Source organism: Durotheca rogersii, assembly GCF_024521655.1.
Source record: "Durotheca rogersii strain YMJ 92031201 chromosome Unknown GGS23scaffold_54, whole genome shotgun sequence".
Taxonomy (NCBI): domain Eukaryota; kingdom Fungi; phylum Ascomycota; class Sordariomycetes; order Xylariales; family Xylariaceae; genus Durotheca; species Durotheca rogersii.
Window position 1 is genome coordinate 108,584 of NW_026251285.1, and position 27,270 is coordinate 135,853.

The following is a 27,270-nucleotide window of genomic DNA, read 5'->3' on the forward strand; positions in this document are numbered from 1 at the left end:
CATGCTAGGAAATCCGTCACGAAGGATTGTTATGAGGGCTTCGGGATAGCAATCTACCTGGGGTACCTCTCCTAGCGGGCCTCACCCGGCTCTCTGATTGCGCCATAACTGCCCTGCTCATACAGACCTAAGGCGAAGTACCTGCGTCTTATGTACATGCTACGAGGTACCGGAAATATTATTACTATATTATTACTATTATATTATTAATATGATACTACTATTACTATATTACTATTATTATATTACTATTATTATATTAGTACTACTGTATTACTACTATTTATTTTTTTACAATATAGCATTTTTTAAAGTAAAAATTAACTTGAATAAACTTAGCTAAGTATACTTTCTTACTATAGTTAAAGATATATATTTTTAAAAGCTCTATTACTTGTAAAGAGAGTAAAGATAATACTTAATATAAAGTAGGGAGTTTAATTCATTTAAATAAAAGTTTCTAACAGCTTCCATTAAACCGACGCGGTCGCAGGTACCCCTTGAGTTAGCCGCGCCGCCACATGCCCCTATACAAAGAGAATATTATTTATACCAAACGGCCGTCCAAACTGATGTCCAGAATCGCCGGTCCCTTCAAGTCGCTTCATCTCAGGGCGCCTAGGCACGTGCTCTAACTTGCAGAAAAGCAACGCTCAGCTGTATTGCCTATTCAGATATCACACCTAGTTGTCTCTTTCTCGAGGCCTAGGCACGAAGCTAGGTGTGCGAAAAAGCGCCTAGTCAGCTAGGATACCAATGTGCATGCCTACCTATACCTAGGAACCGTTTGAAATGATTTACGCAGAGGGAGAGAGGCTCAGAGAACAGTAGCACAATTCTGCGTTTGGCATTTGGGACTGTGCTATCGTCCTGTGTATGACCTTTAGCCATATCGCACTGCGGTTCCCCCTTCGCGGAACCAATCGTCGGCGGCAAGAGATTCCTCGGTAGATGCGTAGTTGATGATCGTGCTCTTTATCGTCGTATATGCATGGTAGGCATCCATGCCATTTTCACTCCCGACACCGCTCGACGGCTTCGAGCCCCCCCACGGGCTACTAGGATCGTTACGATGATGGGTATTCACCCAGATGATGCCGGAATGAATCTGCTCCGAGACACGGAAAGCCTGTGCCAAGTCTTGAGTCCATATCCCCGCCCCGAGGCCGTACTCGCTGTCGTTGGCCAGACCGACAGCCTGCTCTTCGGTGTCGAAACCCACGACCACGATGACTGGCCCGAACGCCTCCTCGCGCCAGATACGCGTGTTGAGAATGCTGCTCCCCTTCCCCGAAACAAGGACGGTAGGCGGATAGAAGTATCCCTGGGAGAAATCCGTCCCGTCCAGGGCGCTGGTACCGAGCATCCTGCGCCCTCCGGTGACCGCCTTGGCTTTCCCACCCTCTATCGCTTCGGCAACTAATGCCTCAACGCCGTCCAGTTGCTTCGCTGAGATCAACGGCCCCATCATCGATCCCGAATTCCCGGGGGAACCCATGCGACGCGTAATCGACTCTGTCTTGGATACTAGCTTGTCCAACAGCTGCGGCAAGATGGTATTATCGACAAGAATTCTCGTACTCGCGATGCAGGTCTGCCCGCTGGCAATAAAACTCCCAAACACGATCCCGTTGACGGCGAGCTGTAGGTCCGCCTTGTCAAACACGATCAAAGGCGCTTTGCCCCCGAGTTCGGCCGTGTACCTCGCGAGGTTTCCTCCGACGATCCTCCCCACGGCCCTACCAGCAGCACTCCCTCCGGTGATGTCTACTTTCCTCACCAGCGGATGCTTCGCAAGCGCTTCGCCCACAACCACGCCGTGCCCAGGCAACACGTTAAATACGCCATCGGGAATGCCTGCCTCCTTGAGGATGGGACCCAATAGCAATGTCGACAACGGCGTCAACTCGCTAGGCTTAACAATAACACTGTTTCCGGCGGCCAGTGCAGGCGCGAGTTTCTTGACGGCGATGAGGAGCGGATGGTTGAAGGGCGTGATCTGGACCACCACGCCGAGGGGAAGACGCTCGGTAAAGTTATGCAGCTTCCCGCTCGTCGGAAGCACGGGCCGTTCCTCGACGCGCAGAAGTGAGGCGTAATACTTGAACCAACGCACTAACGAAGGCACCTGGGCGTTCATTTCGCGAATCGCGCGGCCCGTCTGCCGCACCTCAACCGCGATAAGCGCGGGCAGGGCCTCGGCAAGGAGGCCTGCACACTTCTCCAAAACATCGGCGCGGTGGTGACGGGACGATCTGGCCCAGGTGCCCGAGCTGAAGGCGGCGTGGGCCAGGGCGACGGTGCGCTCCACGTCGGAGGTGGAGGCAGCATGACAGCTAGTAAGAAGGTAGGTGGGGAGGGGAGGGGAGGGTCAGCGTCGAGGCCCATACAGATATTCGCACGCCCGGTATCCCGACGGACGAGTCGAGCCCCCCCCAGACACCTAACAAAACGGATAGGCTCACTGGGCAAAGACCTCCCCCGTCGCGGGGTCCTCCACCGGCATGCTACGGTCGCCGTCAGCGTGGCCACGCGGGCGAGCGCTGGTAAAGCAGGCGAGCCCCGACTCACAGCATTGCCTCGCCTGGCTGGTCTCTACCAGCAACCCACATGAGGCAATTCGGCGCCATGTTCCGTGCCAGGAGAGATTCCTGCCGGGCGCTTCCTGTCGGTTGGGGTTGTAATTGTGACGGCCGATGGCTGAGGAGTTTGGGGGAGGAGAGGCGAAGGTGCACGAGGGGAAACGTGGCGGTCTCGATCTCAGGACGGAACTAGTCAGCCAGTCTTATCTTGCCATGGGCGGCGGCGAGATAGCACCTCAACGCCTGTTGTCTATCGCATCGAACGGATTCCACCCATTTAGCCCTAACAGAAGATAAGCCGGGGCCCATACCACCTACGTACATACCTCATACCTGTCTAACTACGAAAGGTGCCTACGCACCGAAGGTAGGGTGGTAATACCTACGGTATGATGGGCTCAAATACCGGCCCCTGGCATGACCCCCCGTTGACCAAATCCCGGGCTGCAGCCGCAATGGCGTACGCTGTCTCAGATGTGCCGGGTGGTTGCTAATATACATGAGGGAGGTATGCATGTACGATGTCATCTGCGCGTTGCATGTGAGGCTTTGCAAAGACATACAGGCAACGCAGCGCGTGCCAGGAGGGATCGAGGGATCTGGCGACGACAAGATGGTGGAGGGGTTCTGGGACAGGGTGTATTATTATCTCACATCACTAGGTCCCTCCTTAGCCACGGCGGCCGTTTTCCCCATCCACCGCCAAGACGCCGCAAACTCCCAATCTGCATAAGCCGCTGCAAGACAATACCGAAACAGAGATCCGCTCCTACATGCATATTGCTTGCCTGCGTACATGCATACGTGAGCCACCGCCAGGATGCACATACATAGAGGCCATCGAGCCGCTGGAGAGACAAGTGTATGAGTAGAGTAAGAAGGGCAGGCCAGCAGACAGGCAGGCAGACAGGCAGGCAGGCAGATAGCTACCTAGGTAGATGGACAGACGAACAGACAGCGGTGGCATGCTCGGCGGCCCAGGTTTGTTGCCTCCTCCATCATGTAGGCACACACTGGCGCGAAATCTCCTCGGTTAGCCAGGGGGTTAGCAACCTAATAGTTGCTCAGCCAGGCGTGCACTAACAGGACCCGTAAATTGGAGAGAAAGGAACCAGATTTCCGCAATTGGAAAATAATTACCGACGCCTCTGCGCCGCTTCACTATGAGGCTACCGGAAGCGCCAGGAGAAGATGCGGATGCGAAGCCGGTGAGACCTAGTTCCTTGGGCTCTCCCCCCTTGGTTCCGGGTCTCGGCTCCCAGCCGCTAGCAACTCGGTCAAACGCCTTAGGCTTGCCCGAGTCTCCTATCTCGTATTCAACCTAGTGTGCCGCCACGTCTCTGGGCTCCGCATTCCGACAGCGTGGGAGTAGGCAGATGCTGAGGCCTACATCCCTACGCGGTATGCTTAGGCGCGGAGTTAGGTCCGGCCCCTTCTCTAGATCCCTACTAACAGCACGGAGGCAGAGTCGAGTAGAGAGACAGAGAGACAGAAAGAGAAGGAGAGCAAGCAGCCCCCCTGTCATGTGAGCAAGCCACACTGCTACGTTATACCTGGCTATGAGTATGCATGTGCGCGCACATGGCCACCCGAGTCCCCAATCCGCTTATTATATACAGCAATGCCCGAGCAGATCTTATCTCAGACTGCTATACACCAAAGGAGACAGGGTTTCAGACAGAACCGGTTATTGAATCGGCCCTCATAGGCCACCGGGGGAACCCTCCACTGCGCTCATGCGGTGGCTGTGGAGGCCTACGCTATTCATACTATGTAGGTAGGTAGGTAGGACGTGAAACCGTTCCCACGTGCTGTTCTGGCAGCTCTGTCTCTGTGTGAGTGTGAGTGTGTGTGCGTTTCTCTCTCTCCACGAGCAACATTAAAAAGCCAAGCCCTGGCTGCTGTAGACTGCCGGGAATGCGAGACGGCATTCCACACACCCATCTCGGGGTCTACACGGTCCACACGCTACACCCACCCGCCTGCTGCGTAGTATCATATTAGTAGCTTTCTGCCTCATCCGGACTGGCTATGTTCTTGCTGCCTGAATACATCCATCTTGGAGTATAGTCCTTCATAGGCCAGACCGGTTAGGTGGGGCGGCCCAACCCAGACATCATGAAACTACGCCAGCGACGAACCGAGTTCTATACACATTTTAGTAGCGTTCGATAGTCCAGCGGAATCTCGACCCTATGCAGGGCTTATCCTTGGCTCCGGGGGTTTTAAACCTGTTGGTCGAGACTAGGCAGTTCGCACAGACGGCAAAATGTGCGAATCACACCGGGGAAGACTACCTACGTAGTAGGCGTTAGCAGCTTGAACAGATATCTCGTCGACCAGGGACGCTTCGCGGCCAGACCACATCTGGTGGGACCATAGCAGCTGAATGCCCAATCCAGCACACGGGCAAGATCATCACATAAAGGACTTCCCCTCCATCCGTCGTCGGGCGAGAAAAGGCTCTCTTGACTTCATTTCCGATCTTTTGGTTCTCAACCCGGCGACCCTTCCCCCCGCCAGGCTGTAGTCGGGGGTTTTTATTTCATTTTCTTGTTTTTAACCCCCCCCCCAAAATCACACCTCTTTTCCGGGCACCTAGTCGCCATGGCTCCCACTATCGAGTCTGTGGTCAGTCAGTGCCACAAGGCCACGGTCCTGGGTAACAAGATCTCGATCCACATGCTCGAATATGTCGGCACCGTCGAGAAGCACGGCCACCAGTTCGACGAACTGGCACACGACTTTCTGGAGACGTGTCGAATCATGTGGTCACTTGAGGCTGGCCTGACCGAGTGCTCGAGGAGCAACCAGAGATTCCCCGCCGAGATGATGTCGGAGCTCGACAAGAAGTTCAGGGGAGCCAACACGGATTTCCAGGTGCTCGACCACATGTTGAGCCGCCTCCTGGAATATGAGAAGAAGGGTACCATGGGGAAAATCCAGAAGGGATGGCGCAAGATGTTCGCCGACAACGACGTGGAGAAGATGCGAGATAGCCTGGCCAAGACTAGGGAGGCCCTTAGAATGAGCGCACTCGTCTTCCAGTGGTCTCTTGGAGACGACAAGATTGACGAGTCGGTAGGCATTGGGTACACGGGCCTCGCCGCCGCCCTGGAACGCATGTCTAAAGGGCGAACAGTCGAAGGTGCCCCGAAGCTCCAGCCTGTCAATACCAGCCCTGCGGTCGCCCACCAAGCCCAACCGGTCCAAGAGATCCCGCCGGTTTGGCCGCTTCCGCCCGCGCCCCAGAGCAAAAGCTCGGTGACAGACCACTCCTCGTTGAGGACCCGCGAGGATCCTCACAATCCGGGACTCCAGCTCCTGCCCGAGATCCACAGAGAACCGTCCATATCAAATTACACCATGGGGAGCGGCTCATCTTCCCGTGGCGCCCGAGAGCGCGTGGTATCCTCGGTCGATCTTCTGGATCGTCCCAACGCCCACAGCTCCGGGACTTCAGGCGCTATGACGGAGGTAGATACCCTGGTCGACGATATGGAATCGTTCGAGCCGTACAAGGTCATCCGGTTGAAGGCCGATCCTTTGACCATGCCCCGATGGACTCCACGAAACACTGTGGGTGCAGACACACCCGCACTGAGAGAGGCGTTGATCTCCGCTGTGGAGACAAGCAATCATAAGCTGATCGAGCAGCTGCTGGACCGGGGCGTCTCCCCCGAAACCGGTTCCGATCCCCATCTTCTGAACCAAGCCATCATGCGGCACGATTCGGAGACCGTTCGTATCCTGCTTCTGTTCGGGGCGGACCCGAATGCCCCAGATCATCACAACGTGACACCTCTATATGCGGCTGTCGAGGAATCCTTTAGGGATGCCGTTACTATGCTCCTAAAGTAAGTCGGTCTCTGGCAGTGAACGTATACCGAACACCACTATGGATAACCCTTTCCCCAACCTAATTTTTATCCACGCACGAAGACTGTGATTACTGACCTCGATCGTGCCGAATCGCAGGTATGGCGCGGACCCCAACCTCGCGGCTGGACCCGAGTCCGAGACGCCGTTCGGCATGTCCATCATCGAGGACAAGTTTGATCTAGCCCGAATCATCCTCACCTACGGAGGCGATGTGAACCACGTCATGGCTAATGGCGACACCACTTTGATGAGGGCCATTGTCAAAAAGCGGACCAAGAGGATCATCGACATGCTCCTCGAGTACGGCTCCGACGCCAACGCGAAGAATACACAGGGGCACTCGCCCCTCTTCGAGGCTATAGAGTCAAATCGTGTCGATGTTGTTGCGAGCCTCTTGGACCACGGAGCCAACCCCAACCTCCCCGGGCCGAAACATATGGTACGTAAAGGAAGAGAACATCCCCGGGCCAGACTCTAGGGCTCTGCCGGCTAGGCCCAGGCTAGCTATTGAATACAAGCTGACGCATCGCAGTGAGTGGCTATTCAGATCACGATATCCAATCCACTACGGGACAGACAAGGCGCACGGCCACGGCTAGCGTGACCGGCGCGTTACTGGATGCACCGAAAATTAATCCCACGTCCTCTATCCCAAGTCGACCGCTAACATCTCTGGCGTCTAGGCTGTGGCCCGCGGCAGGGCATCCCCGCATCCTCGAGCTACTTCTCAATCGCGGTGCCGATCCTAAGAAGGCCCCAGGGGTCTTGGAACTGGCTACATCGATCAATAGCATCGACTCTGTGCGAGTGCTGCTTAGAGCCGGCGTCGACCCTAATGCCAAGAAGGACGGCATCTACACACCGCTGTGCTCAGCCATACGAGATAACCGTGCCGACATATTCGACATCTTGCTCGCCCACGGCGCAGGTAAGTTATCTCCCTTCTGCTTCCTTCACCCATTCCTTTGACGGCTCGCGTCTTCTTCACCCCCAGCTCTCTCTTGTTATCAGACCGGGAGGGGGAAGAAGCTAATACCATTTCCCACAATACAATTAGACCCGAACGTACCTAGTGCTGAATACCCCGCGTTCAAATGCGTTACCCATTACCGGACACAGTATCTCGCGCCACTTGTCGCCGCTGGTGCGGATCTCAACTCTCCTAGGGGTATTCTCGAAACAGCCGTCCAGTGCAAGAATGTCGAAGCCCTGTACTGGCTCCTAGACAGTGGGAAAGTCTCCCCCAACGACAAGACCCCCAAGACCGGCGCCACGCCGCTGACCACGGCGATTCGCGAGAACCGCTCCGACCTGGTGGTAAGATAGCTCCCGCGCCGCCTCTCTGCCCCGAATACGAGCGGAGTACGATTGCTAATGGCTTCTGGATGCGTCTAATAGGACCTTCTTCTCTCCCGCGGAGCTGATCCCAACATCAGGGGAGAGAACTGGCCGGTATGCATGGCAGTGCGTCAACCAGCAATCCTGAGGCGCCTCCTGCCGGCGTTGGCGGAACCGCGCGCATTCAAGGGAGTGATGGAGATGGCTGTCGTGGCCAACCAGTTGGAGAGCATCAAGCTGCTGCTCAAGGCAGGCGTGAGCGTCGAGGATCGCAACGGCGGGGTGTTTTCGCCTTTGACGACGGCCATCCGCGAGGAGCGCAAGGAGATTGTCCATTATCTATTGGTAAGGCGTCCCCCGCCCCGTCTACGGCCGAGTAACGCAACATACCCGCACGAAGGACGGCGCGTGCTGACGAATGTCGAATCTGTAGGAAGAGGCCGGCGCCGATGTCAATGCCCCGGGCGAGCACTTGCCTATTGTTAAGGCGCTCCGGCGAACCCACGGGGCGGACACGGAGATCATCGAGCTGCTGCTGAATTACGGCGCGGACCCCAACAAGATATACCGTGGCCACAACGCCATCATCCAAGCTATCGAGAATGGCGACGCGGACGTACTGAAGCTTATCGTCGACAAGTGCGGTGTCGACCTCAGCGCCAAAGACGACTCGGGGATGACGATAACGGAGATCGCCGAACAGCGCGGTTGGGAAGAGGGCCTTCGGATACTACGGGCTGCGAAGCCGGCGTCGTAGAGAGGCCCGACCGAGAGATGACACGAACTAACTATTACTTGCTGACCTGTTCCCCCTCTCTTTTGTTATCGTTTTTATCAGCTCGACAGATATCCATCTTTCCTTGCCACGGCGGTTCTGGGTAGGCGGAGGTACGGACGAACGACAGTCGGTCCTGAAGATACCGTACTAATATGGACAACGGTTCGATGCTTTCATCTACCCTATGTACGTTCATGCGCGGACGATAGAGCCGCATCTCGCAAATCACAGCTGCGGGGCGGCGGATAGGCATATATAATATATATACGAACCTTTCCATACTAACTAGCATGTTGGCCCCAAATACCGTTTCATTTGCTAGAGGGTCGGGTGCTCTCGTAAGAACTGCTCTAGGGTTGTCGTGGGAACCCCTAGCTTCTCGTTATCTAGGCGCGTAAGGGTCCACGTCCCATCGACGGTAAAGAGTTGGTAGAACCACCCGATGTATGGCCAGAAGTTGCGCCGGGATCCGTTACGTCTTGCTCGCATGGCTTGTTCTCTGAGCTCTGCTACATCCCCCATGACCTCAACGTCCACCTTCGTCTCCCGAACGCGCTCGTACGTGGCGGCGATTTCTCTCAGCGTGTTCACACCGGAGCAGACACGCCAGAACCCGCCCTCGGCGGCATCGTCCCGCTGCACAATCTCGGCGGCAATCTCGGCGGCATCTTTTTCGGTGGTCCACTGCCAGGGCTCGTCGCCCGTACCCCAGATCTCGAGTCTTCTCCGCTGCGGATCCCAGCATCCGTGATTTCGGGGGGTAAAGTCGCCGTGTCCCGGGACGGCGAAGAAAACCTCGGCAAAGACGCCGGTCAGGATGTAGATGGGTCGGATCTCGGACGTGAGCTCGACGTGGTTACGAAAGGCGATAAACGGGTCGTAGCTCTCGTGCTGGCCGAGCTGCAGGGCGGTCCAGTCGTAGCTCCAACTCGACGCGACAAACCGCTTCACGCCGGCTCGCTCGGCCGCCCGGAGCAGCAGGAGTTGGCCTTCGAGCGTGAGCTCGGGCTTCCCGCTGTACGCGTTGACGATGGCGTCGACGCCGGCGCAGCCACGATCTAAAGCAGCGACATCGTCGTAGCCGCTGGTGGGCACGACGCTCTCGAGGCGCGACAAAGTGTCAGACGAGAAGGACGAGGAGGGGCTGCGAGCGAGGGCTCGGACCCGATGGCCCCTAGCCAGGAGGCTGCTTATGACATGTCGGCCGATGTTGCCGGTAGCGCCAGTGACAAGGACTAGCATGGTTACGTTGGCAATATGCGGTAGAATGCCCGAGACGGGCGGGGCGAGAGCTTGCGTGGAGAAAGAGGGCGAGGAGTACGGAGAGGCTGGGAATCGCCAATACGGGGTAAGCTAGGAAGCTAGCTACAGTAAACCTAACATATTTCTATCGATCCCACGTCTTTTCGAGGTCGGAGTATCTATGTAAGCGCACGCGCGCCCATCCTCGAAGCAAGTCATCGATTGATTGGCGTCATCAGCACCTCTCCCATCCGCATCGTCCGACTGTGGAATTGATTATGTGACGACGGCGTATCCCCCAGCTCCGATGCGTGGGGATGCAGGTAAGAAGAGCAAGTTTTTATTTTTTTTTGATTATTTTTTTTATTTTTTGGACATTTGGCGTGGTCCAAGCCCGGCTACGTTTGAACATGCAAGTCCGAAATAGGAAGAAGAAGAGCAAGGCACTGTGACGGCGGATGCAAAGTGTCATAAGAAGAAGAGAGGTGTGGTGTGGTGCGGTGTGGTGGGTTACGATGAGATAAGATAAGATGGAATATGATGGGTTTCCTCGGAGGGAGGATTGCCATGGACGGTACCCAGGTATCTTCCTGTACTTACCGGCCTGGCTCCGATATTAGGTACCTTTACTTGACGAAGGATAGGCCCGATTCCTGACAGCGCCACTTGGTACTCTTCGCTATTTCGCTCATCTGGGGGAGAGGGGAGGCAGACGCGTGAACGCGACACGCCTCAGCGAAATCACGCGATATCGGGGGTGGAAAAGGCGGTATTGGCGAGATGGCGAGACGGAGCAAACCGCGAAGCTAGACCGCGGCGAGCCAGAGGGTGACCCGAGGACGGCCTAAGTAGGCTTAGGGGATCTAGGCGGGCGCGAGCTGTCAAGGTCGGTCAATCCATCCGCCCTATCTGATGTCGTCGATCCATCCCGGCCTCTCTCTGCGCAATCGCACTTTGCTCCGATAAGGCGCCGACGCACCTCTTCCCTCATCCCCCGGTTCCAGGGCAACCCAGGGCAACCCCAGGGGCCTAAGCGGCGCTGGAATTTCCTCGCCAAAACCCGGACGGGCCCCCCTTTCCACATTTCTATGCCCTTCTTTCCCTTACCATCCATTCACCGAGAACGGTAAACCTGGCCATAGCCCGAACACTCTTCTCTTCCGAACCGTCTCTCTTCTCTTCTCTTCTCTTCTCTTCTCTTCTCTTCTCTTCTCTTCTCTTCTCTTCCCTCGACAACAACACACCCGCAGCAACATCCGCACTGCCCCATCACGCTCTATCCCCATCACCTGTCTGCATCGCCGACAATGTCTACCGCCTTCGTCCAGCGCCCGGCTCCGGCCTTCACCGCCACCACCGTCCTCCCCGGCGGCGAGTTCAAGGACGTCTCCCTGTCCGACTATCTTGGCCAATGGTACGTCTCTCTCTCTCTCCCTCTCTGCGCTTCAGTCTCCTGTCCGTGCTGTCGCGGTCGTTGTCGTCCGTCCCCGCGTGTCTTAGACACGCGGGGTAGACCACGCACTCGTAGCGGGAGGGCGTGGCTCGCAGCCGTGGCAGCTGACAACTGACTTGGCCTGCTCCGCCGCGTAGGGTCGTCCTCCTGTTCTACCCGCTGGACTTCACCTTCGTCTGCCCGACCGAGATCATCCAGTATAACGATGCGCTCCCTCGCTTCCGCGCCATCAACACGACCGTGCTCGGAGTCTCCACCGACTCGCACTTCTCCCACCTGGCCTGGACCGAGCGGCCCCGCAAGCAGGGTGGCCTCGGTGCCGACTTGGAGCTGCCGCTCGTCGCGGACAAGTCGCACAAGATTTCCCGGAGCTACGGCGTCCTGATCGAGGAGGAGGGCGTCGCGCTGCGCGGCCTGTTCATCATCGACCCCAAGGGCGTCCTGCGACAGATCACCGTCAACGACCTCCCCGTGGGCCGCAACGTCGAGGAGACCATCCGCCTGGTCGAGGCGTTCCAGTTCACCGACGAGCACGGCGAGGTCTGCCCGGCCGGCTGGCAGAACGGCAGCAAGGGTATGAAGGCCGATCCCAAGGGCAGCTTGGAGTATTTCGCCGCCCAGGAGGAGGGTGCAGACGCTAACGGCAACGGCACCGCCAACGGAAACGGCGAGGGTAAGAAGCGGCTGAGGGTCAATTGAAGCACAGGAGGGAGCACGGGCACTGGCAATGGTGCCGGAGAGGGCAGGGTCACGGAAGAGGGCAAGGCCATAGAATGTGCACAAGCCGCATAGAAGAATTAGAAGCGGGACGGCGTGCTTGTTCTTAAACTGAGGTAGAGATGAGGCTGAATCAATACGTCAACCTAAGCAGTTACCCCTCACCACAGTTGGAGACATTGATTACGACGGCACACTAAGGCCGGTAGTCACATGAAGATGCAGCCCGTTCACGTCACCGCGAATGGAGACGCCCGGCTGAGAGTGTCGTATGTAACACTCCCTCGTCTCCCATAGGATGCATTTCGCGTCGGGGGAATGTAGAGGAGCGCGACGACGATGGTAACTAATTTCGTTTCAACGTGTTGGGGACTCTGATGGTTTCCACAGATCCCTCGAACCAGATTATCACGGAGAAATGACGCAGCAGCCAAGCACTCGGCAGCGCCCAGGGGAGGGGAGGGGACGGGGGGCACGACAATTCCTTCAAGCAAGGTAAGAGGTAGACATAGACATACCTACACATGCGTATATAATACCCAGAGCAACCTCAGGAAATGGCAAGACGCCGTTGCGGGATTGATTTTGGCGTTTCTACCTATACAGCCATTGCATACCTGCCCAAGTACCATTTATACTCCAGGGCATCTCACCATTAAGTTGCTGCGTAGTACCCCAGAAATGACACGCGCTTCGTTCATCAGCACTTCTTCGCTATGCTCTGCTATTCGGATTGATACGAGGACAACAAGTGTGCGATCAGTGAGCATGAGGCGAAAAAGAAGCACAGAATTGAACCGGAGTCGATCCTGTGTACGTTGTGTCAAGCAACAGCGATAGGAGCAGCAGCGTGGCAGGCCTTTATGCATCTTTATCCAGGGGGCCAGATGGGCCCCCACGAAAATTGCGAAAGCTGTTCTTCTTCCAGCTGCCAGCGATGGCGCGAGAGTCCATCAGTATGATGAGACCGCCGCACGCATGCTTACCCCAGACAAGAGCTCCGCGGCCGGCTTAGAATCTCATTCCACCACCGGAGATGCCGTCCCTTTTTTTTTTTTGGTTTCACTCGGTCTTTTCTTTACGGCCCATCGCGTCGTGAGGCCGAGAAAAGCGGAGAAATGCCACGACTTCTTCTAGAGCTTCGCAACCATCTCGTCCCCGAACCGGATCCGTCTCTCTGGCAGGAGTCCCCGGGTCCCGTCCCAGCTTTACGCCCACGACCCAGGTAACTTCTGGCCATTCTCGATCGCGAGCTTCCACGATCGCCCTTCGTCGGACCCTCCTCTGCTGCGTCAGCACCGTCCTGGCGCACCACTCGCGCGATGCCCTCATTTCTACCACCCACACCCGGCCACATGTCGGTACCGCTCAAAGGCACTGGACTCTGTGACACTCGCGTCCGCAGAGGGACAAGAGCTACACCCCCGATTCCGCCCTCCTCGGCTCAACGCTTCGAGCTGTCCGGTGGTTAGATTTGCCTCTTGGTGTTCTGTCAAGACGGCGACTCCACTGCAAATGTAGGGATATATTCGAGCAGGGGGTCCTATGCTGGGTAAATGTGCACATATGTATACGTTTCCGATTTCCAGGGGCAAGCGGCTGCCTAACCGTATACATACTCTGAACATACTACGGAGTATAGGGGATCCAGGGATCCGTGGTGAAGGGAGATTGCAATGTCCATGCCGCCAACCGGGAGAGGGCGGATCTGACAAGACGGAGCTGCTGAGTTAGGCTTCCTCGCCCCACACGATGATCCAGATCCGAACGCCTCTACCAGGCAAATTTTCCGCACTCTCTCGCCATATATATAAGGTAGGGCAGACTTCTGTTGTTTGGGGATAATTCCCTCGACTTATACCGGAATATTTCCCTCGCTCTCCCAGCCTCTCTGCGCCGACCACCCGATCGAATCCCGCCTCGCCGATCGCCGCCATTATGAAGTTCGCCTCTATCGTCGCCCTAGCGCTGCCCGCAGTGGCTCTGGCCCAGGTATGTTTTCCCATGCTCACGCGACCGCTTCCGTTCGTGGCAGATTTCTAACCGTCGCCGCAGTCGTTGACCACCTCGACTATCAGCGCCACGCCCACTCCTACCGGCCCACCCGACCTGACCGTCTGTGAAGAAGCGGCCGGGTCGTACGCCGATGCCTGCCCGCAGTGCGCCCCAAAGTGCGCCACCTCGTCCGCTTATGCCCAGTGCATCTACAGCGTGTTCTCGACCGTCAACTACATCCAGTCCCAGTGCTGGCAGCACGGCGGCAACAACTGCAGAGAGAGGGCCCTGGCCCAAGTGTGCGGCTAGATCCAGAACCGGCACCGAGCCTAGACCTGTGCCCTGGCTCTCCAAAGTGGTGGCATGGTTGGCCTGTATACCCGACCGACTCTTGTGCTATTCAAGTCATGCACGCCTCACCAACCTGGTTTGTAAGGCGCGCTCTTGAGACATGCGCGAAGACGTCGTGGTATCGCCAATATCTACAACCCGGCAAGGGCCCCTTTGACCCAGCCCGACAAGCCAGTCTGAATTCATGGACGTGGCGTCGTTGCCCGTGAGGCCCGTAATTCAATCATCTGCGCGGGGGGTGTAATAGAGAGAGATGGCCATCATCTATAACACTTAACTTAAATTCAACCACCCGCCTCCTCTCCTGGCATCTACGACAATGTCAACTAAGCATCGGTCCCACCGTCTTCCTATCCAAGGCCGTGTTGATCACGCCTCGCTCTTTCAGGCCAGCTGAAGCCACTTGTCTGGCCGATCCTAAGAAGCACGCGACGGCTACTGAATTGTCTATCTCGTCTTTTGAGACATAGGGGCCGGGGTTCCTGAAGCTCCTAATCTGAGGCTCTCACGCTCTGAACTCAGCCGTCTTCGTGTTATCGAAAGTTGTCCTGAGGACGGGCAGATCGCCCCAGAGATTCCACCGTGAGTTTACAGCGCAATGGAGATCTGCTTCGGAAATTGGCGTAGAGCCTGAGTCGTAAGTATCGTTAGATCCCGGTAGACTGTCGAGCAAGCTCTAACCCAGATCAATGGGTCTGAAGGTGGCAATGACCCGAGAAATATCGAAAACCGCAACGGTCGGACCACCAGTCTCTTTCACATTTAGATGAGGTCACCCTACATAAGCCAGATACCATTTCGGAGTTAACCATGGCGACCCCCCCTAAAGGCATGCGTCACGTATATTCATATTCCAACAATGGTGGTAGGTGTTGGGAGCTGTAAAAGTCGACCTCGAACAGGGCTGTCCGCGCTAGCGTGACATAGGTGTGTCGAATGACTGCAGCACCGACGATTCGTCGATCTTCCCGCAAGCCCCGGTCGAATCGTTAGCTAAATACCGCCCTTCGGACCGTCCAGCATGGTTGATAGACCCGACGGTTGCGGCATGAACGGACGCGGAGATACTCTTGCAGATACCGCGGCCGGGGTAGGTCAACAACCCTATCGCCCCTTTGAAAAGCACAAGCACGTTAACGGTATGCCTCCTAAGAATGGAATGGTAAAAGGGGGTGCGCTTACCTGAAGATACCTTAGCGACCATGTTCGTAGACCCCCTTCCGATACCTCTAATTGCCCCCAGCGCCCCCTCTTCTTTGCCCCCCTTCATGGGTTCGCGGACAAGATCTGTGAACCCGTCCACGAGGCTATCCCTGAAATTCCTGCCGGCTACGGTGGCACCAGATTTCCAGTCTGTGATCTTGCCTATCTCGCGTACTTCGCCGCCATTGAGCTTAGGTATGGATCGCAGACCCTCCGTCGCAGCCAAGGGCAGGTCCACGTACATACCCATAAGAACGGTTGTCCGGCTTCTTAGAGTATACCTTGAAGAAATGCTTGAAGAAATGCTTAAAGAAGCTACTAACGCCGGACGCAGACCCTATTACGGCTGCCCCGAAATGGCTAGCGTCCGCCCGAAAGTTCCCTCTACTGCCTATATACCAGCTGAGTACGAGCCCTTCTGATTATATAATACGCGTTATATAAGTAACCCTCGAGAGTTAAAGGGTATTGTTTAGTAAGGGTACCTTAGATAGGAGGTTTTAGGAATTAAGTACGTTTTATATTCTATCTAGCTAGTAATCGAACCCAGGCATTAAAGAGGCATCTAGACTACGGGTACGCTTAGTTATTTTCTCGTTATTTTTATCCCGCTTTAACTTCTTCGTATAGAGGGTCTCAGAAAGCTCGTCCCGCTCGTATAAGAGTACCCCCTATTTCGTTATTATTTACTAAAAGGTAATACTCCAGTTCGTCGTTTTCCATTAAAAAGAGGCATTCTTAGTTCGTTTTCGGGCCTCATTTTAAGGTATACTGTAGTGGTGCGGTAAGACATGCCCTCTTGATGCATTACGTAACACGTTACGATAGGCCTTATGCCTATATAAAGTAACCATAGCTCCCGTAAGTACGGGATATATTATACTTATTATTTAGTTTATTACCTAGCTAGATTATTATCTTTACTATTTTTACTTTAATTAAAGATTCGTTTTTATTATTAGATTTGTCGTTCTTCGATTAGTATATTTATTTTAGTTATAGGCGCTTAAGTTACTTCGTCGTATCGTTATGGCCGAATAAGAGACTTTTGCGTTTTACCCCTTTTCTTTCCTTACCTCTTATGCCTTCGGGCTAGCGACTATTATATCTCTACGACTAAGGGGTATAGCTAAGATACGATAATTACATTAGATTTCTTACCTTTTAATTAATATAGTAATATTAGTTTTATTTATCTTAGATTATCGTACGTATTATAATCTTCGATAGAATATACTTTCGAGTAAACCTATCCGGGTCTTTAATATCGCGTACGCTTTATTCCTCCTTAGTAGCGACTACCTTATAACTTTTTTCGACCCCTTAACCTTTAGTTTACGGAGTTTCTATTACGCTATTAGGATTTAGAGGATACCGATCGCCGTCGGCGCCGCTATTTAACCCGCGAAGTAGTCCGCGTTTTATATGAAATAGAGTATCCCGCCTTATGGTTATTTATCTGGTATAAAGAGGTACGTATAAGCCTAGGAACTTTTACGATACCATAGCTATTAGGATATTACCTAGCCCTTAATACTTATAACGCTAATAAGCTATCGATATTACGATCTAATACGACGAATAAATAGCGCTTATAGCGATTAACGTAAACCTCGTATAACCTTTTACCTACTTATAAGGAGGTACTCGTAAGCCTAGGAAATTATCGTCGTAATACTACCGCTATTAGGAATAGTACTTAGCCTTCGATACTAACCGCTCCCTCGAACCGCTAATAATATAATATATCTCGTACGAGTAAATAAAGCTTATAGCGATTAGGATAGCCCCCTTATGGTTATTTATTTACTATATAAACTAGACGTACGAGCGCCTTAGTATAAATTACGATAACCTATACGACCCGCTACTCCCTTATTAATACTAAAGGCGGATAAAGGCTAATAATAGGTATGCCTTAACCGATCTTACGATAGCTTCTTTTTCCCTTTAAACTTATTAATCGATATAAACTAAATATATAAATACTAATAATTTATTATACTAAAGGTATTTTAGGATACCTAGGCGTAGTAACTCGACGATATAGTATACGATATAATATAGATATTTATATTAATAATATAAATAAGAATTAATAAACTAATAACTACTAATAACCGATAGTTTTAAAAAGAACTAGGAATTAATATTAATAAGATTACGTAGATATAAAGGATTAAGGAAACGGAACTAGAGTCGAGCTAATAGGTATATCTATATATAGGCTAGCCTTATATTACTAACTAATAGTTAGTATAGCGAGAAGTATTAATATAGACGTAAAACGGCGCCTAGCGGTAATACCGTTAATACTATTAAATAATCCCCGTTAGATCGAAACCGGCCTATAGCTATAACCGGTATCGTATCTAACGCGATCCTTTACTCGGGATCCATTTTCTATACGTATTACTTTAACGAAGGTTATACGTTAGGAGTTCTAGACCTTAATAAGAGGATTTATCGTCGATTTATTTATAATAATTAAACTATTAATTTAGGAAATACGTATCGTACTTTAATTAAGCGTTAGCTAACTAGAGAAGCTCGTATAATACCCGGACCCTATCGTTCGGAATAATATAATAAATAATAACATACCTATACTAGAGGAAAAGTATTAGGATATAAATAATAACTATTATACCTTTACTCTTATATTAGATAATAAAACCCTTACTACTCCTCTTTTTATTTTATACCTCGTACCGTTAGATTAAACGGAGTTTATAGCTAGGAAACGGAATAAATCGCTATCGGGACCTAAAGTAATAAAGATTAAACTACTATTAAAAACCTTAAGAGTCGATATTAGCTTTCCGCCTTTATATCCGCCCGAAGAGAAGGAGGACGACGATAAAACTCTTACTTAGCTACCCCTTACCCGCGGCTTTATACTTATCCCGCTAATCCTTATAGCGTTATTTTAGAATAGTAATAACGGGGCCTCTAGTAATTAGAATATACCAATAGCTATCCCGACTATCGTAATACTAGCTATTAGATTCCCTAACTTTACTAATTACCCTAGGCTTAAGTTTAATAAATATAACGTAACTTAATAGCTAAAAAGGATGGATCGATTATTTAACCGCTACCGTATAAGTAACGACGATAAGATTAAGGAGATCGGCGAATAGATTGCGATTAAAATTATTAGGAAGCGTATTAACGACGTTACGAAGGATTAAACGATCTAAAGAGTTATCGTTATAGCCTTAAAGTACCGTTTTAGGATTACCGAGAAACTAAGCTAAGCTAACGTTAAACGTAAACTCGTATAGCTAAAACGAAGCAACGTAATTAACGATCCTAAAGCGATCTTTACGTATCTTATAAACTATAAACGTCTTTTTAAGCTCGTAAACGATAACGGAAAGCTTTCCTAAAAAGTAGGATACCTAACCGATAAACTCCAGATATCCTTAATTATAAAGTTTTATAAAACGGAAGATTATAATTATAATAAGATCGGAAATATCGACTACCGGACTTTATATATCTAGCTTTATAAGTAAGCGGAACGACGTATAGTAATATAAATTACCGATAGGGCCTAAGCCGAAGAACGACGATAGTAAAAAACGGTAACTCTCGAAGAACCCGAGAAGCTTATAATATAAATAATTTAACGATTAACGACTCCTAGCCTTTAAATGCCTTTACTACCGCCTTCCTTATAGCTTAGACCTTTTTACGGCTACCTAAATACTAGTTAAGAAGCTAGTATATAAGCCTTTTACGACCGACTTAACGCTTTAGAGATAAAGATAACTTCGTAAAACTACGGTTAAGAGAATAGCTTTTATAGCCCTAAGGATACGTACGGCGCCGATTAATAATATTAATAGGAAAACCCGTTCTTAGTAAACGCGGTTCGGAACCTAAGTCTTTATAACCTATAAACTAACGGAAGGATCTTAATAAGTTCTAAACGTAATACCATATTAAATTACCGAAGTATACGTAATAAGATTTTATTAACCTAAACGAATAACTATAAGGAATTCGAATATTAATTTTATAATACTTTCGATCGGCTTTATAACTATAGCCGCCATCCGTTATTAATAAATATAACGTAGAATCGGTTCTACTATAGGAATAATAAGCGACTATATTACCTCGAGAACGGAGACCCGGATAAGCTAGAGTTAATATTAACCCTAGGATCGATTATTACCTAAGTTAAGCGTAAAGGAGAACCGATTACTTATTATATCTTATTTTGCGTATACTAAGGAGGAGTAGAGCGTACGCGATGCTAGAGACCCGGATATATTTACTCGAAAGTATATTCTATCGAAGACTATAGTACGTACGATGGTCTAAGATAGATAAAACTAATATCGCTATATTAATCGAGAGGTAAGGAATTTAATGTAGTTATCGTATCTTAGCTATATCCCTTGGTCGTAGAGATATAATAGTCGCTAGCCCGAAGGTATAAGAGGTAAGGAAAGAAAAGGGGTAAAACGTAAAAGTTACTTATTCGGCTATAACGGTACGACGAAGTAACTTAAGCGCTTATAACTAAAATAAATATATTGATCGGAGAACGACGAATCTAATAATAAAAACGAATCTTTAATTAAAGTAAAAATAATAAAGATAGTAATTTAGCTAGGTCGTAAATTCGATGATAAGTATGGTATATCCCGTACTTACGGGAGCTATAGTTACTTTATATAGGTATAAGGCTTATCGTAGCGCATTACGTAATATATTAAGAGGGTATGTCTTACCGTATTACTATAGCCTTTTTAGTTTAATTATACCGTAAGAAATAATTAAACTAAAAAGGATAATACGGTATATCCTGATTAATATCTCCCCTTAAAAACTACCGCGAAACTTTATTCTACCGGCTATTATTTAATTACTACCGTCGCGCCTTTAACTTCTCGTTTAATATTATAAGGAGGCCTTTCTATTACTTTATAACTAACTTAGCCCGGTTTACCTTTACCGATCTAACCCGATCGGCGTTTTCTTTCTTTATTTCGGTTACCTTCTTCTTAGTTTCGTTCTAACCCTTTTAGTTAAGGGAATAATAAGGAAGCGGGCGCGTCCTAAGGATTAATTAGGTATCTTTCCTTTACTTATACGGTATAAAGGTCTCCCCCGATTAAAAAGCCTTAATCCTTTTTAATCCGGGGGGAGGAAGGGGGCGCGTTATAACCTTAACGAGGTTATTATAGCGGAGGTTTACGTCCGCCGATACGAGGGAGTAAGGGGGATTAGGTACTAAGGCTATAAAAGAACGACGGACTTCGGTTCATACGATAAACCGAACGAAGGATTTACGGTTAAGGGACTCGCCGATCGGCGTATTCTAAGCGGATATTATAGCGTTAATAAGGTTAATTCGCTTTTAGTAATTTACGGCTTACCGAAGACGCTTAACGATACCTACCCTTCCTTTTAAAACTCGAACGCTATAAAATTACTTTATTACTTCGGCGTATTTTCTTATGGTATTAAGGAAATCGAGCCCTTTATTTTCTTAGGCTTAGCGCGCGACTTCGATCGGTCGTTTAAAGATAAGATACGGTAAAATACCGCTTTAAAAACCGTAACTAAAGCTATTTTATTAGTTTATTAACGCGACGTAATAAGTAGACTAAGGGATTATATTAGGCTCGAGATTACCGTCTTTTTATACTCGCTATAGCTAGCCGAGCGCGTACGCCGCCCGATCGAAGGCGCCGTTTTTAACTATATTAAAGCTAAATAATTTCCGGGGCTTAGAGAGGTATAGTATTACGGCGAAATAGGCTTAGAAGAACTTTAAAGGGTCGGTAATAATTCGTTCGGGGTTTATTAGATTCGTATAGATCGTAAAAACTAAAGTAAAGGTAGGGTTATCGAAGAGGTATTAGCGGGTTAGGAAGTTAAACGATTCTACCGATCGATAACCTATCGTTTAATACGGGTTTACTTTAAAGGCCGCCTTTCGGCTTTTAAGGCCGTAGTTAGTTATGGTATAAAGGGCGCGGATATTTTCGTTAATAAGGTAGTCGTAGCGGGCGAGGCATACGAGAGAATTAGCTAGGGCTACTTTCGTTTATTCTTATAGCTATTAGTTTATGGTTCGGAATCGATTAACGAATAGCCGGAGGGCTTAGGTTATATCGGATTTTAATTCGATCGGACCCTTTCCCGAATCGTAATTATTTAAAATATTAAGCTAATATTCCTCTATATTACTTTAGTTATCTTTATTACCGTAAATTTCCCGTAGGAGTTTAATTAAGTCGGCTAGATCGGCGCGACGTACGTTTCTATAAACGGAAGGAAGGGAGAAGGAAAGGGGGATTCCGGCGGAGCGGGGGAAAGATATCGTAAAAATAAATAAAAAGAATTAAGAGGGAGGAGGAAAAAGATAATAAGTTAAAGGTAAAAATAAGAATTTAAATTAATAATAAGAAAGGTAGGCTAGAAATTAATAAGAATATAATAATTATAAGGGGAGGGGTTTCGAAATAGGATACCTAAAGAGGAAAAAGAAAGGGAGGAAGGGAGACGTATTAACGATATAGTTAGATATATCTTTACGGCTAACGCTTTAGGAAAACGCGTTCCCCCGTATACGTATAAAGTTATAATAAGAAACGCGTTAGCTTATAGCTTCCTATTATATACTCTTAGTAAAGTAATAAGTACGTACGTTCGTAGACTTATAATTAAACGTAAGTTAAGGTAGGTATTATCGAGATTCTCTTAAGTACGGTACTTACGACCTAGGTAACGTATTCGACTCTCTTATTCTCGTCCGACCTTTCCTCTTATTTCTCGTTATTTTACGGTCTTAATCTACTTCTTTTCTTTTATTCCTTAAGTCCTTTATCTTCGTTTTAATTCGTTTTTCGATTTTTCTTAATTCTAGATTTATAATTTCGTCGTTCCTATTTCTTTTTTTCTTATATATATATATATAATAAATCCTATTATTTAAAAGTAATTCCTTAAATTAAACCGAGCGACCGTCCTTAAGCTATTCGAGTAGTTAAAGACTACGGGAATTACCGACGAAGAGATTACCGGGGCGTTTAAAAAGGCTAAGAAGGATAAAAAGAAGGCCGTAACGCATTAACGGGTTAAGTCGATACCGCCGCCGGTAAATTTAATAGATAAGTAACCCGACGAATCCTTCCGCCGCTTATCCTCTACCGAGGAATTCCGGGACGTTAATCGGTTAATTCCTAAGCCTTAGTAGGTACCGTACGTCCCGTACTTCCGTCCGTTAAACTAAAGCCCGAAAGTAATTATCGGCCGGTAACTCCGAGGCATCGAAGGGATTCGGATAATAAACTAATAGCGCTAAGTATATAACTCTTAATATTAATAAGATCTATTAATCGAAGGCTATATTAATTAATAATAAGATAATTCGTAACGTTTGGTTTTATTTTTTAGATAGGCCGGTAGCCGGCCGGTATATCGTATAGGAGATTATAAGTAAGGACTTTTAAAAGGTTACCTACCTTTAGAGCTATGTTATATTCCTCGTTCGTTACGTTTAGTTCTTTCGCCGCCGGACGTTATTTATAGAGATTAATAATAAGGACCCGATTAACGAGTATTTCCGTCGACTAGCGACGGATCCTCGTTACGTCGTTAGTTTATTCGTTTAATAGTATAGGGTATTTAACGAGATACCTTATTAGTATTACGAGCGCCGGCTTACCTCTTCCGATACCGTTAAATACGCGGGTATATAGCCTTTCTTTTCCTACTGATCCCTAGCCTTCGATCGTATCTTTAGGTACTTTTACGGTATCTACCTCTTTTTTATTAACGGAATACGTTATAAATTTCGTAACGAGCGGTTTACCTACCTTCGAGCGAGGATAAATCGTAACCCCCTTTTAATGAAGGATCTAAGCTAGGCATGGGAGATAGTTAGGGGGTTAGGTCTATAGGAAACGAGGGACTTAGTTGTTTTTTTTTTCAAAAACCCCTGCATATGAAATTTTTCCTACATCCGTTTCTCGCGATTCTAAACACTTTTTATTATTACCTTTTTCGGAAGGTAGACCTACCTTTTCTTAGGCCTTTATTAGCGGGCGAGGCTCCGGCGGTACGTACCCTACGTACCCCTCCTACCCCGCCGTTATTCGTACGTTTTTCGAGAGAAGACGAGGAATAAAATCGATAGAAAATCAGGCTCTTCGTTACTAAATAGGTTACATTTTTCTTTACTTTTTAAGGTTATAAGAAAGATATATTACGTAAGGTAGAAAAAGAGAAAATTTAAAACCTTATTCTTTTCTACGGACCTTATATCTTCCATCTTTCTTTTTATATTTTCTATAGATCGGATAGCGATAAAGATCTTATACGAATTTAATAGATTTTTCGCTCTTTATAACGATATCTTTTCCATATAGAAATAGTTATACTTTTATTCTTATTATCTTATTAAGAAATCGGGAAGAATATTTCTATATGTTTTTTTTTTAAAAAGTATCGTAGAACGGTCTTTATAGCATTTCGCGACGAAAATACGTCGGATCCGGTTCGCCTCGGGTTTACTCGAATTTCCTTTTTCTCTTTATAGTAATGTAGAATTTTCGATCCCGCATCTCTAAAACCCGTAGCGGAAAACCCGAGTTACGTTTTTCGGAATTTAAGAAGATCGACGCTTGCCACTTTTTTTATTTTTCGTTCCGGTATGCGAGTTTTTTTCTTTTTCGAAAGATACCTATCCGATCCGGTATTACGTCGGGAGAAGGTATAAAATTTCTTATATCCTCTAAGGATATATCCGCCGATTTATACGATAAGAAGAAAAAAGTTTTCTCTTTTTTCCGATACTTTTTCCGTTTTTTCTACGTAAAAAATTTCTTTATTATTTTAAACGTTATAACCCTTTTTCTCTTATTATAATTCGTAGAAAAACGTCTTTCTTATATCCTATATATCCTTTTTCGTTACGTTAAAAATAAAAGATTTTTCGCCGGTACGAAGTACTTCGGTACGTACCGTATTAGTAAACCCTAGTAGGTACGAAGTACTTCGGTACGTACCGTATTAGTAAACCCTAGCCGATACGAAGTACTTCGGTACGTACCGTATTAACAGCCGGTACGAAGTACTTCGGTACGTACCGTATTAATAAACCCTAGCCGGTACGAAGTACTTCGGTACGTACCGTATCAGCAGCCGGTACGAAGTACTTCGGTACGTACCGTATTAATAAACCCTAGCCGGTACGAAGTACTTCGGTACGTACCGGCCGAAACTTAGAAATTTTCTATCGTACCGAGGTATTTTTTTTCTTTTTTTTAAAAATATCCCATAGAATCCTTATACTTATAAGAGCCTTACGTAAAGAGATCGTCCCGTATATCGTATCCCTCGTCGAAAGAGAAGGAATAGCTTTCTTATCTTTCCGAAAGCACCCTACCTTATAACCTCCCAAGGCCCGGGTACGTACCTAGGCTAAGATACCGGTACGTACCTACTATCGATAACGTAAGTACGTACTTACGCTAAGCTATCGGTACGTACCGGATTTAAGATAGAAGGAATAGCTTTCTTATCTTTCTAGACGTTCTTACGGAAGGGTTTCTCTACGTATAGGAAAATCCGGTACGTACCGATAGCTTGGCGTAGGTACGTACTTACGTTATCGATAGTAAATACGTACCGGTATCTTAGCCTAGGTACGTACCCGGGCCTTAGGAGGTTATAAGGTAAGGTACTTTCCGAAAGATAAGAAAGCTATTCCTTTTCTCTTATTTCCCCTTTAAACCGAAAAAGAACCCCTACTTTCTTAATATAAATACCTTCCGTAATATAAATATCCGGTACGTAGCTACGTACCTTATTTCCTTCCCGACCTAGCATAAGAATATTATTCGGTTCCGGGTCTTTTAGACTTTATTACGTAATCCTAATAAATATTTAGCCCCTTTTCGTTTCTTAATTCTCTCCATATAATCTAATCGCTACTTTATATTATCTCTAGCCTTATGATTCGACCTTCGTTTCTTCTTCCGTTTCTTATTTTTAATCTACCTTAGTTTCGCTTCCTATACCCCTATTTATTAATCTACCTTCTTTCGATCCGTATTCTTTCTCGTGTTTCCGTTACGTTTCGTTTTCGTTAGTCTTCCTAAGATCTTTAGATCATTTGTAATAAACCATATATACTTTTCTCGGCTCCTTATATACGAAAAAGGTATTCTTTTCTTTTATTTCCTCTCGCTTCCTCGCTTTTATCGTCGCGCTTCTTTAATCCTATCCCTTTTTACTTTATTCCGTAAATTATAGTTTCATTCCTTCTACTTTTATAATAATAGCATTTCCTCGTCTATCGCCGTCTCGGGATCTCTTATTCATTCTATCCTTCCTTAAAGAATTTCCTAGGAAAAGGTCGTCGCTTATCGCTAATTCCTCTATAGTAAGAAGAACTCCTAGACGTATCCGTTAATAATAATATATAACCCGGCGACGCCTTCTTATTTAATAAACTATCCTCCGGGATATTACTAACGATCTTAATATTTGCGTTTTAAGTATATAAAACTCTTTCCTTTATTTTATTCTTCTAACGTAAACTCGATAAGGTATATTTTATATAGCCTTCCTCTTATTAATTTACCTTCGTAATTACGGTAATCGTCGACGCCTTTATAAATTAATAGCCCTTCGTAATTCCTTTAGCCGACTTACGGCCCGCCTCTTCCTATTAGTTTACCTTCGTAGTTCTAGTAATCGTCGACGCCTTCGTAATTAAATAGCCTCTCGTAATTCCCTTAGCCGACCTTCTTTAGTCCTAGCGGCCCTCTCCCGTTTATTAATCTACCTTCGTAATTTCCTTAGCCGACCTCCTCTAGCCCTAGCGGCTCTTTCCCGTTTATTAATCTACCTTCGTAATTCCCCCGGCCGACCTCCTTTAGCCTTAACGGCCTTCTCCCGTTTATTAATCTACCTTCGTAATTCCCTTAGCCGATCTCCTCTAGCCCTAACGGCTCTTTCCCGTTTATTAATCTACCTTCGTAATCCTCCTAACCGACCTCCTCTAGCCTTAACGGCCCTCTCCCGTTTATTAATCTACCTTCGTAATCCTCTTAGCCGACCTCTTTTAGCCCTAACGGCTCGCTTCCGTTTATTAATCTATCTTCGTAATTCCCCCGGCCGATTTCTTCTAGTCCTAGCGGCTTTCTTTCGTTTATTAATCTATCTTCGTAATCCCTCCGGCCGATCTCCTCTAGCTTTAACGGCCTTCTCCTATTTATTAATCTACCTTCGTAATCCTTTTAACCGACCTCCTTTAGTCTTAATAGCTCGCTTCTATTTATTAATCTACCTTCGTAATTTCCTTAGCCGACCTTCTTTAGCCTTAGCGGCCCTCTTTCGTTTATTAATTTACCTTCGTAATTCCTTTAGCCGACCTTCTTTAGCCTTAGCGGCTCGCTTTTATTTATTAATCTACTTTCGTAATTTCCTCGGCCGACTTTTTCTAATCCTAACGGCCCGCTTCCTCTTATTAACCTATCCTCGTAACTCTCGGGATCGTTTAATTCTTATATATTTTTAAAGCCTAGCTTTAATTTATTAACCGAAAGCGACGATAATTAATTATAGTTTATAAACGACGAGCTTCGGTCGAAAGACTCGCTCTTTTTATTCTTACGTTCTTCTTATTCTTCCTTATCCTTTCTGCCGATCCTTTCCGCGCTACCGGCCCTTTCCCTTTCGTTATTACCGCTTTT

General features: G+C 48.1%; 5 protein-coding genes across 5 annotated transcripts; 3 read left to right on the forward strand and 2 right to left on the reverse strand.

Annotated features, from left to right (window-relative positions):
* Positions 1–418: 418 nt before the first annotated feature.
* On the reverse strand, positions 419–2,818 carry GGS23DRAFT_444385 (aldehyde dehydrogenase). Its single transcript, XM_051513955.1, has 3 exons — positions 2,572–2,818; positions 2,466–2,507; positions 419–2,336 (listed from the first exon to the last, which is right to left on the reverse strand). Exons 1-3 carry the CDS (start codon positions 2,628–2,630, stop codon positions 884–886), a joined length of 1,554 nt encoding a protein of 517 aa, XP_051367266.1. The 5' UTR covers positions 2,631–2,818; the 3' UTR covers positions 419–883.
* Positions 2,819–5,189: 2,371 nt separating this feature from the next.
* On the forward strand, positions 5,190–8,729 carry GGS23DRAFT_618952 (ankyrin repeat-containing domain protein; the record flags this gene model as incomplete). The annotated part of the gene is made up of 6 exons (XM_051520971.1): positions 5,190–6,439; positions 6,561–6,907; positions 6,997–7,392; positions 7,522–7,781; positions 7,863–8,147; positions 8,236–8,729. 6 exons carry the CDS (start codon positions 5,190–5,192, stop codon positions 8,557–8,559), a joined length of 2,862 nt encoding a protein of 953 aa, XP_051367267.1. The 3' UTR covers positions 8,560–8,729.
* GGS23DRAFT_444476 (NAD(P)-binding protein) lies at positions 8,563–10,100 on the reverse strand. Its single transcript, XM_051513956.1, has one exon. It carries the CDS (start codon positions 9,820–9,822, stop codon positions 8,899–8,901), a length of 924 nt encoding a protein of 307 aa, XP_051367268.1. The 5' UTR covers positions 9,823–10,100; the 3' UTR covers positions 8,563–8,898.
* An 892-nt stretch (positions 10,101–10,992) lies between these two features.
* GGS23DRAFT_589828 (thioredoxin-like protein) lies at positions 10,993–12,354 on the forward strand. Its single transcript, XM_051517650.1, has 2 exons — positions 10,993–11,236; positions 11,413–12,354. Exons 1-2 carry the CDS (start codon positions 11,130–11,132, stop codon positions 11,972–11,974), a joined length of 669 nt encoding a protein of 222 aa, XP_051367269.1. The 5' UTR covers positions 10,993–11,129; the 3' UTR covers positions 11,975–12,354.
* Positions 12,355–13,775: 1,421 nt separating this feature from the next.
* On the forward strand, positions 13,776–14,797 carry GGS23DRAFT_444548 (uncharacterized protein). The gene is made up of 2 exons (XM_051513957.1): positions 13,776–13,984; positions 14,048–14,797. Exons 1-2 carry the CDS (start codon positions 13,931–13,933, stop codon positions 14,294–14,296), a joined length of 303 nt encoding a protein of 100 aa, XP_051367270.1. The 5' UTR covers positions 13,776–13,930; the 3' UTR covers positions 14,297–14,797.
* The last annotated feature ends 12,473 nt before the right edge of the window (positions 14,798–27,270 follow it).